Source organism: Bacillus rossius, chromosome 13 (genome assembly GCF_032445375.1).
Source record: "Bacillus rossius redtenbacheri isolate Brsri chromosome 13, Brsri_v3, whole genome shotgun sequence".
Taxonomy (NCBI): domain Eukaryota; kingdom Metazoa; phylum Arthropoda; class Insecta; order Phasmatodea; family Bacillidae; genus Bacillus; species Bacillus rossius.
The window spans coordinates 6,480,737-6,500,655 of record NC_086340.1 but is presented as its reverse complement, the minus strand read 5'-3'; the positions used below and the strand labels follow the sequence as shown (position 1 = coordinate 6,500,655).

Below are 19,919 nucleotides of genomic sequence, written 5' to 3'. Positions count from 1 at the left end.
ACAAAATATTCCGAAACAGGAATATGGTCAACAAACAAAGAAAAACAAAGAAAAATGTACTAAGAGAACGAAAAAAAAAAAAAAAACCCCACAAATGATGACAACACAAAAATATTGGACCCAAAATAATTCAGCACAACAGTTGAAACGAGACAAAACCAACGACAAAACGAAAAGACAAACAAATACAATAGTTTTACCAAAAACATAAAACAAGCGACGTTTCGGGAACTGCTATCTGCTCCCGTCCTCAGGCAGAGACGCACATGGTACGGAGAAACAGTCGCACCGTGTGCCCCCGAGACGTGGCAACAGCGCACGACCACGCACCTGACGGCGGCTGACGGCGGCTGACGGCGGGTCTCCACAACAAGGCACAGGCCCGCTACCCGCGCCGACAATGCACTTCATTACGACCCGCAGTTCCCTCGCTCCGCCCCCCCCCCCCCCCCCCCACTCCTCACATTCACCGGCGCGCGCCAACTTTTTAATTGAATCGAGGAACGAACGACTTGTCTGGCGGGCGGCCTACCCCCCTGAGCGGTCGCGCGCAAGAAAACAAACCCCACCCCCCTACCCACAATCCTTAGCGGCGGTGATTTTTCTCCCCCCCCCCCCCCCCCCCAACCATCTTCAATTTTCTTGGGAAGCCTTCATTTCACAGACGAGAGACCCACACCCGAAGTTCCCCGAAGTTCATGCTCGCTTTTTTGTTTAGCATGATTTCACAGTATCTTTAATGTAGCTATCTATCCTGACCAAATCAACCGTCCACAACAATGTTTTGAAGTATTTATAATGTAGCTAACCTAACCTAATTGACCATTGGTTATCATGAGTTACAATGAACAAAAAAAAAAAAAAACCGAAGATGCGCGATCGGGCGTTTGGCTCTCTCGTCTGTGAAAAGAAGACTTCCCAATTTTCATTTCACTCGTTTGTCCGAGAGTTCTTTTCGAAAAAAGCGGACATTACGCGGAGGCTACAAATTTATTAGCATGTAAATTAAAGTGCCGGTCAAGAAAAAAAATCTCAATTCGTGATTTCATATTGGAAGGGGGGAAAAAATAAGTTCAATTTTTTTATCCCCACGTATTATCACGCGTCTACAACGGAATTAAATCGTAACTATTTTTTAAAAAAAATGACAGGAATATTATTTTTTTCACGATGGAAATATCAACATTTTTTAAAGATAAATGACTAAAACCATTGTCGTAATTTGCATTCCAGGTTATCTTAAAAAAAATTTTTGTTCGTATTTTCCGGGTGTAGGACCTCCATGCAATTCGGACCGGAACGAAAATATCTGTACCGTTTCGCCTTCCTAGCAAGTTCCTTTCAATTTTACCATGATAAAACTAACACCGACTGATTGACAACGCACAGCTAAACCGGTGAATCTAGAAGCACGGAATTCTGCATAGGAGTTCCTTATATAACGCAGATGAGCAATAAGGATTGTTGAAAATTAATCCCTAAAGAGGGTTAAATAGGGGGTGAAAGTTTGTATGAAAGTTTGTCATTTTTGGAAGTTCGAGATACGAAAATTGGTGTTAAGGCTTCTGTTAATAATAAAGGTCAGTTCATCAGCTTTTTTTTTTTTTTGTTGTGTTTCACCAAAAATGAGGATCAAATACTTTTCCATCGGCCACACGGCTGGTTTTTTATGCAGTTACAGTTCATCGCTATCCGATAACTTGTCAGAGTGACTTCAACTTCACAAAAGACGCTCTTCTCCATGGACTAACGATGCCTCCGTGCTCCACACAGACACAACGTCATCGACAGTCTCTAGCGTCGTTTAAGGATGTGTTCGCACTCACGTTAACTTACAAAATCGACGATCTCCAGGCGTGAAAACTGTAGGTCTCCATGACTAATTGTTAGGGGCAGGCATTTTTCGCGAATAAAGCTGAACGACTAATAGACAGCAACAAGGTATACGCGCACCAGCTGTTTCTTCCTTGTGATTGGCGGCCGTCTGCGAGAGAAGTAAGTTGCCTTAGTTGGCTGAGTCACTCAGGACGCATATGCTTCCGCAATGAATAACTGTGATTGGTGTTTTAACAACCGTCACGAATCTGAAAGAAACTCGCCCAGCAATCACGAAACACAGACGATGCTACAGTGTTTTAACTTTCAGCTTGTCCCGGAACCTTTTCGCGAAATATGCATGACCCTACTAATTGTCTCAGATCTGCTTGGTCGGGGTTTGCGGGCGGTGCTATGCATTCAGCTGCCCGGGGGGGGGGGATAAAGGGGAATATTTGGGGGGGGGGGGGTTAAAAGGCGGTTCGTGAGAAGGGCTTGCGACCCCACCACGGGGGCTATCTCGGGACTAAATCGGGGCACGGAAGAAAGTCCATTTTCTCGCGGCAAGAGCTGAATCTGGCGGAAGAAGTTGGTTTGGAGGGGAAAAAAAAAAAGGGGGGGGGGTGGTCGGTATACCACCCACGATTTTTATTGTTTGGATACGCGGTGCTCCGTGTGGAAAGTAGGTCAACACGCGATGAATCGTTGTCGGCTTGAGAATGTTGCGTCCCCTCCAGGTGATTATTTCATATTTACGTCAAACACCGTAGAAAAATCTCCCGGCGATCGAGGCCTCCACACCCCGGGAAAAACCTGGCGCTCGGGCTTTGTGTCTTCCCCTCGACACAGTCATTTTGGGTTATATAAGGGGTAGTGGTGTCGAAGGGAGGAATTAAATATTTTTAATATTTTACCCTGAGACAAGAAAATCTCCCGGCGATCTAGGCCTCTGCACCGCCTAAACTGTAACGAAACATATTGTGTAGTTTTACACAAAATGTACGTGGCAGCAGACTCTCCACAGATGTTAAATTTAATTTTTTACACATCCCAGTCGGCGTATTTTTTAACCTGAATGTAACAGTAACAATATCCCAACAAGTGTAAATGTCAAATTACAGTAACATCAGCGGAAACTTTGCTGCCACATACATTTAGTGTAAAATTACAACTGGATATGATTCGGTAAACATGTCATAGCTGTTCGGTGTGATTTTTAATCCGTTTCACACACATTTACAAGTGCGTGCATTTGTAAATTTACCACATTATCTTCATGAACAATTGATAACAGTCTCATCACAGTTGGCTGGGAAATTGTGTTTAGAATGTACTCGTAGCTCGGAATACTTATTAAAAAAAGCGCTCTACTTGAAGTTTGGTAAATCCTAAAACTCTCTGAAGGCTCATAACTGTTCTAAATATCCGAGTTTTGTCTGTTTACTAAAATAATTTAAGAAAACCTCGAGGGTGTTTTAGTATTTTTGTTTCAGTTTTTTTCTTTTTCACAGTTTTTTTAGAAGAGTGAAAATAGTTAAACCGTGTGTTTTCAGAATAATTAAACGCCAGGTACAGATTTTTAAAAGCACTGTCTGTAAACTTAAAAAAAACATGTTTTAGTCATCTAACACATTTAATTCTCATTGGAACGATCCAAACAAGTTTAAAATTTTACTTTTTGGAAATGTAAAAAGTAGAAACATTTGCCAGTGCTCAAGGTAAGTATACAATTATGAATGAAGACGGGACGCAAACCCCTTAAACGGAACAGATAACTAACTGACGTATCACTAGTTCGTAAGAGGGGTTTGATTGCTCTGCAATGGTCCGAGCGCTTAAATGATGTCCAGACACTGTACTTACCCACCATCCTGATAAGCACAGCATTCTGGTCAGTTCTGTCGACAGATATGGCTCCCCGCCTCTGAAAACAAACAAAACACAAAATAGAATTAAATCCATACATAAAATCCAGACAATAAGACACATCGGGCAGGACTTAGCAATCGAATTTGAGCGGCCGGAAATAAATATAATTATAACGATGATACGAGCCAATTATTTATATCTGCGTACAATTGATTCTCCAAATGTAGCTGACAAAAATCTGCGGATGTTAACAATGGCATGCGCTTGTGAAACTTCTTCACACCCGTCAGTAAGATTCACAGACTTCCGCGGCCATTCCATTCTCTGAAGTTGCTCCGTCTTTTCAGGTTCTAGCCGCAGCGAAGGCGAAGATTTCACCGACGTTTCGGTCGACCTTGCAGTCACCATCTTCAGGGAAGCAAAGTCACCTACTCGAGGTTCTTGGAAATTTCGGTTGAGAAGGGGGCGTTTCACGATTGGTTGCAGCTGTGGGCAAATCAAGAGCATTCCTTTATTCTGGTTGGGTGATTGGTTTTGGCCAATGAGAAGCTGGGCCTCTTGTGATTGGTATGGGGCTACTGGCCACGACACCATAGCCAAGAAAAGATACACCCGAAAATATAAATGACATGTTATAACGCCCATCAATGGAGACCTGAAAAATTCGCGGGTTCATTACGTGCTATGCTAAAATTCAAATAACTATACCTTAGTGCTGCTTCTGCCATTAGTCCACTGTTAATCCGGAGGACTGAGGGCCAATTAGAGACTCTCACTCGTAGAAGTGTCGAATCACAGGGCCACCCAGTCGTGACGACTCACAAGTCAGCAGCCAATGAACAGTTGGCATTTGTCCGAGTGTGTAAAGGATATTGGAGTATATCCTAAAGGTCATTGAACCCGCGAATTTTTCCGGTCTCTACCCATCAAACATAAAAAGGAGAATCCTCAAAAACCAAGCTCTGCAGTCAACAAAAGACAGATCGCCTCTTGATTGGCCAGACAATCCAGCCAACCAGAAGAGAAGGCCACGCCCACCGAGGGAGTGACACGCAGACTGGAAGGAAGAGAAGGAAGAGAGAGAAGAGAGAAAGAAGAAGAAAGAAGCCGGGAAGGATATCAGTTACGTCACGCGGTACAGGTACGTCACGTGACGCGGAACTTGGCCCGCCGCCAGCGCAGAGGTCAATGGATTGTCCAGCCCCGCGCCACTCCTCATGTGTTGGGGGGAGGAGGAATACGAGAGCGAGAGAGAGATATATACGAGCGTACGCAGAAGACCACACAAGACAGTTAGTTGCTCTTTTCTAAACTGTCCAACTCTTCTTCCAGATCCGTCCTTCTGTTTTCCCGTAAGCCTCCTGCTTGATATTAATGCATGAAATTTTGCATCCCGCATGTCAGGGCCCAGGGTTTTCCCTGTGTCTATGCAGGTTTTACCTGGGCTCAACTTATCTAGTTTTAGTCTAGTATAGTCAGCGAGGGGAGTTAGTCATGGCGCCAATCGCTGCCATGGCTGGCCAATCCCCTCCTAGCACACGAAGCATGCTACCTCTCCCGCATGATCAGAGCGTATGGGCTTTGGCCTGAGACGCACTTAGTTTCCCTCCCCAACACACTTAGTTTTAATTTAGGTTAGGGGAAAAAAATCGACAGTTGCAGGCCGTATACCAATCCAAGCACACGTACGTTCCTTTAAAGGTCCATGCAATCGTCGAACCAAAACAGTGATGCAATGCAATACAGGTTGAAAAACGAAATCAGAAAGTACGACTATCATCCGCCCTCGGCATATTTTTAAATGATTTCTCGTACACAAGACACCACTCTGATAACTTTAGCGGTTTTTCGAATCACGTGTTTTTTCTTCTGAAGGTCTGCACATTGCGTGCGTGCCTAGATAGGCGGGGGTCCTTAATTTAGCATTGCCTTTTGCGCCAGGTATAATCTAAATGCTACCTGCTATTTGTAAAAAAAAAAAAAAAATAACAACTATTCGTAGCAGCTAACATTTTTGTTTGGCTAATTTCGTCGCAAGGTCTCACTGTATGTTTTTTTTTTTTTTTTTTACTGTTTATTCACGCAACATTTTTCGTGTAGGCCTACCTAGTCCATTTTTCTAATATTTCTTCATAATGATCGGAATAGGGAAAAAAATACAACAATCTAACCAAAACAGTGATGGCCAACTTAATTCTATTCAAGGGCCAGAAATCGTTTTTGGAACTAATCCGTGGGCCAAGTGCATATGAATTATTAATTTTGTTTTAAATTTTAATGCATTATTCTGTAGGATCACAGACAAATAAAAAGTGTTGCATGAGATTAAAAAAGGGTTATTTTAAAAATAATATTTACAAAAAATATAATTTTCTAAGAAGAACTGCCATAGAACACAAAGTCGTTATTTACGTTTGTCTGCCTGTTAGCTCACTTCTTATAAGCTACACAGTTGATTTTTTATTTTATTTTAACAGCATATATATCACTGTAACTATTTTACACTAATGTTTTATATGTGCAATCGATAGATTTTGACGAGAGTTGACGATTGAAACTCAAACGAACGTCGTAGCTTCTCCGAGTCAAAAGTTATACTAAATGGAAATCTCGAAATCTCAAAATGGCAGCGTTTCCCCCCTCCTCCCCCCACCCGGCGCGATTAGTCCAGTCCTCACTTAGCGTGACGAATTCTTTGATCCTTCAGCCATCCAGTTGTGTTATTAAATTTTGGATGGAGATGATAGATATGTAGCTGCAACGCCAAACTGTATCCCCAGATTTTTCTATCATTGTTTTTTTTTTTTTAATTGCCTCCCACTATGGAAGCAATTTTAAAGACGTATTCACGTCAAACAGTGTTTTGTTTTCAGAAAAAAAAAAATTCAGGCATGCAACTCCCGTTAGAGATTCTTGAAAACACTCTCATCTTCATTTATGCGCTACATAATGTTATGGTTACCGCTCAAATCTCACAATTGTCCTATGCAAGACGAGAACACTGTGTAACCAATCTACAGCCTTGGGCTTAGAGGCGTCTGTAGTTATCATCCCACCTCACTAACCCAAAATATACCCCTAACTATGCTCTCTGTCTCAAATTCCATTTTCTTCTAATTTTCTTTGTGTTTTTCTTCTTCTGTAATTTAGTCGCTATAGCTGTGCTGAATATTATGTTTCATCTTAAATATCCTCAACATTTATGTCTAGACTATTTAGGCCAAACGAGGATAAGCCAAAAATATATATAAAAAAAAAGAGAATTTTTGTACTTTTGCACTTTTTGTGTACAATGAATTCTGAAGCTACATTTCTAATAATATGACACAACTTAACCTTCAATTCATGTTATTACTATCAAATGTCGTGTAAATTTTTTTACTCATACCTCGTCGCTAGTCTAGACATCCAACAGCGGTTTAAGGTCGCGCAAGAGCTCATAATAACGATCACTCGTACGTCCTTCTGGTAAATCGCGAAATAACGTCCAGTAAACATCTGGTGTGACCCGACGACAAATACGGGAGAGCCAACGTGATAAATTTACCGGAGGCGAAAAAAAAAAATTCCCTTAGCTGATAGTGATGACGTGCAAATATAAAAAAAAACAAAATGGCGCGTGGGACCGGGTCTTCAGCTAGGGGCCGACGTGACGCAGGCAGGGAGAGGGTTAAAGAGAAAAGGGGGGGGGGGTTCGGGAACAAGATCCCCCCCCCCCTCCAACACAAACCCCGGGGGGCAATGGCGTGCCGGGAGCCAGGGGCTACTTGGCGGGGCACGCGAGCCCACCCCCCCCCCCCCCAACCAAGCAACCCGCGAGCGATAGAGATACGATCAACCCCCCCCCCCCTCCCCCACACACACCAACCCGCGCGATTCCGCGGATCAATAAAGGCGCAGGCGACTTCACCCCCCAACCCCCCCCCCCCCCCCCCCGCCCCTTAACCATCCAGCGGTCTTCCAGAGGGTCTTATAAACCTAGGGGGGGGGGGGGCGGGCGGGGGGTAACTCTCTCCAGGGGCCGCATAGCTCGCTCGCTCGCTCGCTCCTGGAGAAACAGCCGAGCCCGCTAACCTGCCCGCGCAGTGGTAACACACTACACTTCAACATCCGTGTGCATCCGTGTAAAATTACAGATATATATATATATATATATATATATTTTAATTTGTAATATTACATGCAAGCAATTGCATCTCTGCAAAAATAAAATATATGTTCGCGTCAATACTGGTTCGGATTCTTTCCCGGGCATTTATGTTTCGTCCAATTACCTACATGGAATTTTCCAGCTTTAACTGCTCACGCTAATATGCCCAATAAAACCGAAATGATTAGTGTATAAAAAAACATCATCGAAACTTAAAATTAATGTGCCAAAATTTCCGTAAGCTCGACAAGAAATGATCAGTATCTATTCAAAAAAAAAATATTTCTACACACGCAAAAAAAAAATAACTATAGTAATTTGTTGTGAAAATTTACATGTTTCTTGTAGTATTACCATTTACTGGCAACTGGATTCCAAATGAACGTTTTTGTAATAAATGTACTAAATAAAATCCGTGCAGACCTGTAGTCCGGGGGACTCCAGTTCGAAGCTCCGCTTCTGACAATCGTGATTTCTTTCCCGTTCCCCCATCAGAGATGTGTCCAGCAAAACTGACAAATAGTGTTAGAGACCGGAAAAATTCGCGGATTCATTTCGTGATAGGCTGAAATTCAAAAATGTGTACAATTCTGCTGGTTATGCTATTGGCTCGCAGTTTAACTGGAGCTCTCTGGGCCAATGAGAGACTATCGACCAAAGAAGCGTCGAATCACAAGCTACCCAGTGGAGACGCTTCACAATTTAGTACCCAATGAACACGCTTGTTTACTTGAAAAATGCAGAGGATAATGGAGGTTATCCTAGAGGTCATTGAATACGCGAATTTTTCCGGTCCCTACAAATAAAATACTCTTGACTTCTGTATCAGACTACTCCAACGGGTTTTATTTTATGATTAAGGGCATGCATTTTTTTTTTTCGCGAAAAAAAAAAACCTAAACAGTTATTAGACTGAAATAAGTCACACACGCCAGCGGTTTCTTCCTTGTGATTGGCGGCCGTCTGCGAGAGAATCCATTACCTTGTTTGACCGCGACACTCAGGACGCGTTTGCTTCCGCACAGAGTGGCTGTTATTTGGTGGTACCCGACATTCACCTGAAATATGCATGTTCCTATTCATGATTCTTCACTGACCTTCAATGTCTCCACAGAAAAAAATAATCAGCATACATTTCCCCTCCCCCCCCCCTGTTATTTCTTACCACTGCCCTAATCACAACGCATTTAGGTACGGATTCCTTTTAACAGCGCGAGGCACCAATCACAGATGACATTTAGACTCTCGTGGCAAAACCAAAATAAAACTTTGCTGAAAAATACTTGGCACACCTGCATTCCAACAACGACCGCGCCCGAAACACAATATGATTCGCACAGTTTAAAGGTAATCCATGCCAAAGCATTTTTTTTTTAATTCCCCGAACCTACATCCCTGCCTATTACCTGATTTTTTTTAGAATTACAAAATTCCCTGACAGTTCAAGGTTAGTCCTTTTTTTTTTCTTGAAATGCTGTTTCCCGTCACCATCCCCGATGTCCCTGGAATTAATCGATTTCAATTCGTTGTCTATGAGACCTTCAAGCAAACCTTAACCTTATTGAGCTCATTCAACAATATTATTATATTACTAGCTTTTACCCGCGGCTTCGCTCGCATTGAAGCCATTAAATAAGTATCAGAGATCATTACAATAGAAATGAATCAATAAAATATATTTTTCTGTAACAAAAAAAATAATAATTTTGAATTTTGACCGTCGATCATACAGTGCAACAGTATGACAGTACTCAGGGTTGGAACTTCATAACTGGAATGCTAGATGGCGTTAAAGTAGGTAGATTTTGAGATTTTTTGACAAACATTTTTTTATCTTTCGTAAAAAATAATTATTTTTTTCAATAAAAAGTATCCTATGTTACTTCTAATACCCCCAAGAAAATGTGTACAAAGTTTCATGGTGATCGGTTGAGTAGTTTTCACGTGAACGCGTAACAAACAAACTTACATTCACATTTATAATATTAGTAGGGATAAGCTAAATGTTGGTCCACCATCTTTGTGTTACATTTCCGTCCATCGAATTACGTTCCATCTTCACGAAATTACTCGCACTACTAAATTCTGTATACCGAGATGTTTAGAAAATAAAAAAGACTTGTTACGAATGTTTCACCCAAAAATTATTCTTTCTCTCAGATTTATTTGTTAATTAGTCTGTGCCGAGAGCTAAGATGTCTGCACATCAAATACCAGCGGGGATACACGACTACGGCGCCGGGAAAGGCGGCAACCCGCCCAGCATCGAGGTATAAACTTCAGTCGCCCTTCGCAGGGGACGTTAATAAGAGTACGGTTAAGCGCACAGTCCATCCTGCGAACATTTACTGCTTCCGAGTACTAGCCATCCTGCAAACGTTTACTGCTTCCGAATACTAGCCATCCTGCAAACGTTTACTGCTTCCGAATACTAGCCATCCTGCTAACATTTACTGCTTCCGAGTACTAGTTATCCTGCAAAAATTTACTGCTTCCGAATACTGGCCATCCTGTAAACATATACTGCTTCCGAATACTGACCATCCTGCAAATATTTACTGCTTCCGAATACTAGCCATCCTGCAAACATTTACTGCTTCCGAGTACTAGCCATACTGCAAACATTTACAGCTTCCGAATACTAGCCATCCTGAAAACGTTTACAGCTTCCAAATACTAGCCATCCTGAAAACATTCGCTGCTTCCGAAGACTAGTCTCATGGATATCTTAGTTACGTAGTGGTCACGGCCATCTTTTCTTTGCCTCCAAATTCTCACAAAGGATGCCGATGCATTCCTACATGCGTCCACTAAATTTGAGATTTCTAGGGATGCGACCCTACGTCTATCAGCTTCGGGATAGTGTTGTACTTTTGTTTGTCCTTCTACTTGCTTCAGTGTTTTGACATAAGATTAGTTGAGACAGTGAAAAACTTAAATAAAAGTACTTAAAGTATTACCTATAGTCGAAATTAAACTTAATAGGCGTATTTAATGATCATTGCAAGTATTTTTTTTTTTTTAATTTTTGGATTCATAAACATAATTTTAGTTCAGTCGCTAACCTTTTATAACATCCACCCTAAAATTTTGTATTGTACATATCAATGGTCGTTATTTGAGTTTTGCTGAATCTCCGTAAGTATCACAACTCAAAATGGCTGCGTGCACATTAGTACGACCAACATTCAACAGGCGGTGTTAGCAGCAGGGGCGTAGCCAGGGGGGGGGGGTTAGGGGTTCAACCCCCCCCCCCCCCCCCTTAGCACCAAATCTTTAATTAATTTCTTATTCATCACTCAAACAAATTTCATATTAAAATTAATAACAATTTTACCATTACAATATTTAAATTTAAGTACCGAAAACTGCTAAAATAGCACTATTTTACACCTTCAAATCCAAATTTTCCCGGGGGAGGACCCCCGGACCACCCGCTTTAATACGGGGGGGGGGGGGGGCATGCTTCTTAACACCCCACATACACAAATCCTGGCTACGCCACTGGTTAGCAGTGGGATGCTGGGATGTGTGTGCTATAAAGACACATCGTTATGTATCCGGACAGAGGCCGGAGAACTTAACTGGAGAAGTCAACAAGCTGGGACCTCCCATAAAAAAAACATGTTTCAAACGTTAATTGCCTATTTAAATCAATAATATTCGTTTGCTAGAAATTTTAATATTCAAGCAAGTGTCATTCTTTCAAATGTGAATTTTAAGATCCTGTAATTCTTTTTTTAATGTAAGTAAGATTTCAACACTAATTTACCTGGTATTCCAGCTTGTCATTTTCTTTTCTTTTCAGCGGGGTCCAAAGGCACGTAAAAAATGAAAAAAAAAAAAAAAAACATTTACGACCAGACGCAATAAAAGAGCCAGGGATTCTCTCGCACCACTTCTACTTACTGACAACTGCGGAAACATTTTAAAGCTTGGCAAATAATGCACCACAGTTTCGGTCGACATTGCAGTCGCCATCATCAGGGAGCATTTACCTACTTCTCGGTAGGTAACTGCTCCCTGATGATGGCGACTACAATGTCGACCGAAACTTTGGTGAATTATTTGCCAAGGACACGGCTACAACCCAGAAAGAAGCCAAGCTACGTAAGACAATGGCCGTGAAAGCCCGCGAACATTATTAACATTTTAAAGCATTAGTACATACTAGGCGTTTACAAGGGTCGCAAAACGAATGAGAAAAAAAAATAGTAATCTGGATTTTTTTTCCTTCAAAAATTGAGACAGAATTAGGATTGATATCGTATTACACACGAAATGTCCATTTAGCACAATGTTAATGACGGGCTGAACTACCACTAGCGCCGTTAGCTCGCGGTCGCCGCTCAGATCTCACAGTTGTCCTGTGCACTGGGAGAAGACTGCGGGCCAGTCCAGAGGAGACACCGCGCTAGAAGCACCAGCGAAGGGGCCCGCCTCGTCAGGGGTGTATGTGTGTCGGCGAGGCGGGATGATAAGCGCGACGCTCGCTGGTGCTTCTAGCGCGGTGTCTCCTCTGGACTGGCGCGCAGTCTTCTCGTCGTGCACAGGAGCGGTGACCGTAACATTACATGGCGGAGAAATGAAGATAAAGGTGTAATGCAAGTCCCTTGAGTGCTTTCAAGAATCTGTACCGGTTGTTTTACGCCTAAAAATTACTCCGAAAACATGCGTTTTAGCCATTTTCACTCTTCTAAAAATACAGTTTAAAAACTTAATCCAAAATCAAAAGTACTTTTCGGCCCTCAGCCAACTCTTAAATGTTTTCCGTAAGCAGACCCCACTCGGATATCTTGAGTGGTTTTGAAATCGCGTTGTTTTTCCTGAAGCTCTGCGCACCGTGTGTGTGCCCGGGTGGGCGGGGCCCTTAATAACGGGCTGAACTACTACTAGCGCTGTTAGTTCGCGAGGCCGCCGCCGAGCGGACGGAGAGTGGAGAGTGACCGTGAGACCGCGACCCAGGTGGACACGTGGTCCACTTCAGCCCCGCGACCCCGGGGTCGCCGATAAAGATTACGACCTCCCGTCGGAGTCGTAATGGCGTCCGGAAATAAACGACAAATCGGCCGGTCGCTCAGGGAAGGTTGAGTCACCGCGAGCGGTTGAGGAGAGATCGATGACATTCCCCGGGGGAAGCTATTCTTGGAGGGAAAAAGAAGCGAGAATTGAAGGGAGGGGGGGGGGATGATCGCCCCCCCCCCTCAAAAAACGACTCTGAGGTCGACTCCCCACAAGTCGGCACACTTTGAAAGCACGAGAGTCATTTCCTTCCGCACCGTCGCCGTACTGAAACACCCGCAACGTTGTTTTGAGAGAGTCCTCGGCAAGATGCCTCCCATTTCAGGTCAAGATTTTATATTTACAGTAATTAATTACAAATAAACTTGTAGACTTTTTCAAATTGTTTAACTTTCACAAAATGAAAAAAATATATAAAGCGCATACTTTTTGCATAATTAGCTGGCCAAAGTTAAATTTTTTTTAACGTTTTTGGGTTGTACAAATAAGGAGAATTTAGTTGATTGCAGAACTGAAACTTTTTTAAGGTTTAACTGCAATGCCACTGGCTACTTCAAGAAATGGTTTGAATTTCTTTTCAGAAAATAATTAATTAATTTTACCTGTAATTTCAAAATTCTCAAATTTGTTATGATTTTGACAGCCAAGAAATATGAAATGAGTTTTTGTTATTATATATATATATATATATATATATAAATATGCTATCTTTATATATATATATATATATATATATATAAATATGCTCTCTTTATATATATATAAAATATGCTCTCTTTATATATATATATATATATATATATAAAGAGAGCATATTTTTTTTGCATGCTGATTTTCTGCTCTGGATCCGTGTTTAGCACTTTTAAACTGATTCCAGCGAGTACTTTACATGAGCTTTATTACGATTTCACTGGAGCTTTACGTGAAATGAGTGGGAAGGCTGGCGACGTTATGTATGTATGACTCGAGCAAACATATGACTGCCGCAGCATTCTGCAAGCTTGCATTCAAGGTTACATTTTTAACGTTTCTGTACAATATGGATAGTTAGAATGAAATGGGATATTAAACTGAAATTTTCTTGTTTAAAGTCAATTTTACTGGGTATTATGTAATTACGGTTCCATTTCTTTCAGAAAAAAAAAAATTAGCTAGTTATTTAAAATACTCAGGATTTTTATGATTAAAAAAAAGTTAAATAAAATTAAATAAATGTTTCTCAAGGAAATTTAAAACATATCATGCAGTAGCCACCACCATTGCTTTTGAACCCAAGAGTGTTCAGTTTTTTTATTCCATTTCGTTCTTATCCACTATGCACAAAAAAAAACTTTGCCAGCTAATTATGCAAAACGTACGCACTATTGAACAAGTCTACAGGTGTAACCATGTTGAAACGTAAAATTTAAATAATGACCTGGAACGGTAGACGCCCCATTAAAGGAGCGAATTATTAAAGGAGCGAATAAAGGTAACCCCGCTGGAATGGAACTCATCGGCGGGCTAGCCAGCGAGATAAAACTGAACAGAAGGCGTTTTATTATTCAAATCACGTATTCTTCCCTGTTGAGCCGACGCCCTACTGCCCCAGCCCAGGAATATGGACAGGTCACCTTTAAGACCTTCCTTATTACACCACCTTTTTTTTTTTTTTTTTATCTCATCTCAACATTTATTGTTAACGTGATCACACATTCTAGCTTTCGTCCATCAGATAAGTTCTTAAGGGCTCATTCTCACATTACATGTTGGTTATTTCATTTTCCCCCCCTCCCCCTTAGTTTCTTTCATTGAGTTTCCTGAAAATTTATCACGATAGCTCTTTTGTATGTTATTGTTGCCTTAAATTATAGATGTGAAAACTGTCATAGAAAACCTATTGTTTTCGTCGATGTTGTCATTGTGCTGTCCTATATATATACATATACACACACACATATTTACGTGACAACGTCTAATAAATCTATGAACGCCGGCTGCACGCATTAAAAAGTGATTCGTTTTCTACGTTTCCTATCATCGTCCTATCCTTAACAGAATAACACAGATTGGAAGAAGTTAAATAGCAAACAAGTATAAAAGTTATAGTTAAAATAATCTCTTCGTTAAAGTAATAAAAATATTTGAATTAATGAGTGCAAATAAAAGTAAATTTATCAATTAAATTGTAGATTTCATTTCACTCCTTCTTTGTATCCATACAAGATAGTGATAATTCAATAAAAATGATTCAATTTTATTCATAAAAGTATGCAATCATTTCATCAATGTTTTGTTATGACGTTGTCACGTTAAACTATCGTCCGTAAACCGACTTTACAGACAGCCAATTTTTTTTTTATCTTCATCGTTTGACTCGTATAATGCTGCGTTGAACAGGTATTGTTGTCTGCCTGCATATACTGTTACTGTTGAAACTGTCTCGTCGTTGTGTTCGTCTGCGCTGTCCACGGAATTCTTGAGCTGTATGACGTTTAAGTTTGATTGTGTTCGTCTTGTGTTGTTGTCGTGCTATCCATAATACCTGTTTAGGTTCACCGCTGGGTTTATGATTTTGACATCAGCTGTTTTAGGCTTGTTTTCTGTAGGTTATGTTTCCTTTTTTATTTGTTAATAGCTTAAGTACCAGGCGTTTCCCGGGCTGAACACATAATAATATAATGAACATAGGTACCAAGTTTAAAGTCTGTAGGTCATACACTTTATAAACGGGAAATTTTAAGTTTAAAGTCCCATTGATTTCACAATCTCAGTGGATCAGAAAAACCGGGACGCCAATCTTCAGCTTTCTATTTTTATTTTGGTGGGAAGGCAGATAACCCTTAGCAAGAAACGTGATGGACGCACCAAACGATAGCACATTACAAATTCAAAGCAAAGCCATCTATTGACGAAGTTCTTAACTAAACTGTCATTAGCGCCTTAGTTCGCTAGCAGCCGCGAGCCTCACCAAGCGGAAGGGGTTTCTCCAAAAGGAGAAGACCTTACTGTATGACCGTGTGGCGGACATTGAGAAATAACACAAAACTCACTGCCTGTGTATCTATCATCTACCTCCTATGATTTACCGCTTTTTTTTTTCACTTCCTTAAGGATGGAATTTCGTAATTGGACGGTGTTATGTAAAAATGGTTCAACCCACAAACATTTTCAACTGAGTAAATTGAGCTCAAAGTTGAACACACAATAACCGGTATTGTGGCAGTGCGTTGAATGTTTGGTCGCAAGATGGCATAGTAGCAAGGAATGTCGGTTAAAAACATTTAGTTCAATTAAAAGTGTCATTTCACCTACACAATTATTTCAATAACTTTTTTTTTTCCTTTTGTTGGTTAACTCATTTGTGCATAACACCATACAATTATATGCAGTCTTGTCACTTTCCTGCACATGAAACTGTGCAAATAATCACGTCGTTGCTGCGTGAAAGAAAGACGATCAGAAAAAAAACACTATCGCATTTGTAATATTAGTAAGGATTTCGCATTTATGAATTTGTCCCATGACAAACGACGCACGTCCAGGAAATTGCATTACGTAAGCGTGAGAGCCGTGAGACGTAGCCAGAGGGTTATTGGACATTCCGCGCGCGGCTACTACTCCCTATGCCATGCGAGGCACGGCGCCCGCCCGAACGGTGTCAGGGACCCGGCGCGGCGAGACCCGGTACTCGCACCGGCGCACCAGCGCGCGTGCCCCGCGCGGCGAGAGCCGTTCCGTAAACTCCCGCGCGTCCGTCTGCTCGACGCACGCCGCGTGTGTTTTTATTTGTTAACTTTCTTCAGGCGCGTTACGTACAAAATTACGAGAGTGAATTTTTTACAGTGGGCACGCACCACGCAACTAATTTTTCACAGGATGAAGATGCTACATAAAAATAAGAAATTATATTTGTGCTTCTAAATCTTATATTTTAGCGATTGATATTGAATACTAGTAAAAATTTAAAAAAGAAATAATTTATTGTGAATATTAGTGATAGAAGAAATTGAGTCTTTAAACCTTTTCGAGTTTATTTATATAAGACTGGTTATGCTCCGGTGTGTATAATTTATTTGCATTATAAATTATTACATACGATTAAAAAAATAAAATTAATAATTTAGAATAAACATGAAACATTCTTATTGATTTTCATTTTTAATTAAAATATATTTGATTATGTTAATAAATTAAATAGTTTATATTAATATTGGATATTGAGTATTTATTTAAATGTTTTAATTTGATTGAATTTATACTTTACTGTCCAAAAATATAGTCTCACTCCTGTCTTTTTATTACTTTATTACTATTAATTATTTGCATACAAAATAAAAGTTAGTTTACTATCACGCAAGTAAGTATAACTTCTAACGCGCGTACATATGTACACGAACTCATTTTTAAAAGTTAAAATATTAATTTTTAATATTTATTATTAATTTGAATAAATAATAAATATTTATAAAAGTAAATGAAAAATTTAATGAAAACTTTTTGATAAACATGAAAAGTGAATATGAAATTAAGAAAATAATAAATATTTAAAATTAATAATCTTATAATATTTAGTACAAATTATGTCATATATATTTATTATTCTCTAAACTTTATTTATTTCATTTTTCAAATTTAAACTGAACTTTATTGACTGTGTGGACTATCTTTATCCAGACATTTTATTATTTTATTGTAATTCATTATTTTCATGCAATTAAAAATTATTTTTAATGATGCCAAAGAAGTATAACTTCTCACGCGCGTACGTAAGTACACGCAAACATTTTTTTTTCATAAACAACTTCATGTGGTTGTCACTGCAACGTGAACAAACATCACGTGATGGTTTGCCAGTGAACAGTTGGTAAAATGGCACCGCTGGTAACACTTTTGATAACTGTCGAATTTGAGACACGCGGCGTGACATGCACCTGTTGACGTGAAACATCTTTCGGCGCGATGGGAGAAAAATATTTCAAGGCCGAATTCAAACGCAACGTTTTCGTGAAACATTGTAGTGAAATGATTCCTGGCGCTAGTTTACTACGGTTCATGTCAAACGCTCGAGTAGCTCTATACGTCTATATTATTCCAGATCATGTTGACAGAACACTTTTGACGTGACAACGTCTAATAAATCGGTGAACGCCGGCTGAACGCACGAAAAAGGACGACTCGTCCCGTTACGCTCATTGTACGCTTGCGCCGCATCTATCTCTCTTCCACTCGATTGGAACAACCATCTATTTGACTTTTTCGAGGCACATTAAACTTGAAACACTCCCATTCGTTTCCTACTTTTCCTATCATCGTCCTATCCTTAACAGAATAACACAGACTGGAAGAAGTTAAATAGCAAACATGTATAAAAGTTATCGTTAAAGTAATAAACATATTTGAATTAATGAGTGCAAATAAAAGTAAATGTATCAATTAAATTGTAGATTTAATTTCACTCCTCCTTTGTATCCATACAAAATAGTGATAATTCAATAAAAATGATTCAATTTTATTCATAAAAGTATGCAATCATTTCATCGATGTTTTGTTATGACGTTGTCACGTTAAACTATCGTCCGTACAACCGACTTTAGAGACAATTTTTTTTTTATTTGTCACGTTTAACACCTGTGAAAGCGAGTAGGTGATATAAGTCTGAATGCCTTTCCACGGCATCAAATTTGCATTATTGAGAAAATTTGTTGATAACGTCGTAATAATACGTAACTGTATCATGACGTGTTGAAGCTAAGATTGTATGAGACCAGCACCGAGCTCTGAACAGGAGATGATTCGTGTCATTCATTAGTTACGGAACTGTTAGCGTACGCGCACGAGGCGCGCGAATGCAGGAACGGATCTCGGCCAGACAGTTAAGTGAAAAAAAAAATGTGGAGGGGGGGGGGGGGGGAGGAGTCAATATTTGCTTCGGCAAGCAAACGGGGAGTGCGAGAGAAAAGACCCGCGTGCTGTTTGAAGAAAGAGAGAGAAAGAGAAAGAGAAAGAGAGAGATAAAAGAAAAATGTGACGCGTCCGAGAGTTGGCAGGCATGTGGCAGCCCAGAAACTTTCCCCGACTTGGAGGACTCAAATTCGGCGACGGAGTATGCCTTCGGCCGGTGTCACACCAGAGCGGGTGTCAGGTTCTACCGAAATGAAGAGTCAGACTTTTGAATTCGAAATACGGTTAAGACTAGTGCATTGGTAATACTGTCATCATTCATATACAAAGTAACTTGTAACTTGCAAGGAGCCTGAGGCGCCGTTGAAAAATGATGAATATAACAAACACTTTAATTTAACATACACGTAACATTTATTACAAATTCGATTTATTTTGATATTTTTCAAATTAAAATTATTTCTAATATATATGAACTAATAACAATTGGTTGTCTGTAAAGTCGGTTTACGGACGATAGTTTAACGTGACAACGTCATAACAAAACATCGATGAAATGATTGCATACTTTATGAATAAAATTGAATCATTTTTATTTTAATAATAAAATAATAAATACTTGAAATTATACTAGTAATCTGATTTTTTAAATGCAAGAATAATTAACCTTTATTGCCGAAATTTTTGTTGTAATAAGCAATGACAACCACATTAACTTTCACTTCACGTTATAAACAGTCGAGTGGAAGAGAGATAGATGCGGCGCAAGCCAACAATGATCGTAACGTGACACAGCGTAACGGGACAATGTGCGTAATGGGACACTTTTTCGTGCGTGCAGTCGGCGTTCATCGATTTATTAGACGTCGCGTGAAAAATATTTTAGATTTTTTTTTTTTTTTTTTAAGAACGTCTTGAAAAACTACACTGCGTGTTGATTGTCCTGGTCATTCAATAATCTTCCCTGTTGTAGATTCGGTCAATGCACACCAGAATGGCAACCTTATTGGCAGTGCGACTCGTATTAAGGTGCTCAGTTGAATAGAGTTCGCAACGCCATTAACATGCTACAATTAGAATGTACCTTAACATCTATTCGCGATCAATTCAGAATACTATCACTAAGCGCTGGAAAATTTGACACAAGTGGTTGGTAGATTCATTTTTGCAAGTGGAGGCC

At 40.1% G+C, this 19,919-nt stretch overlaps 1 protein-coding gene across 1 annotated transcript in view; it reads right to left on the bottom strand.

Annotated features, from left to right (window-relative positions):
• Positions 1-19,919, bottom strand: part of LOC134538588 (uncharacterized) — a 125,096-nt gene that overhangs the window by 68,823 nt on the left and 36,354 nt on the right. The window contains exon 2 of the mRNA XM_063380014.1: positions 3,679-3,739. Within this exon, the coding sequence (XP_063236084.1) occupies positions 3,679-3,739 (61 nt within the window). The remainder of the gene's footprint in view (positions 1-3,678; positions 3,740-19,919) is intronic.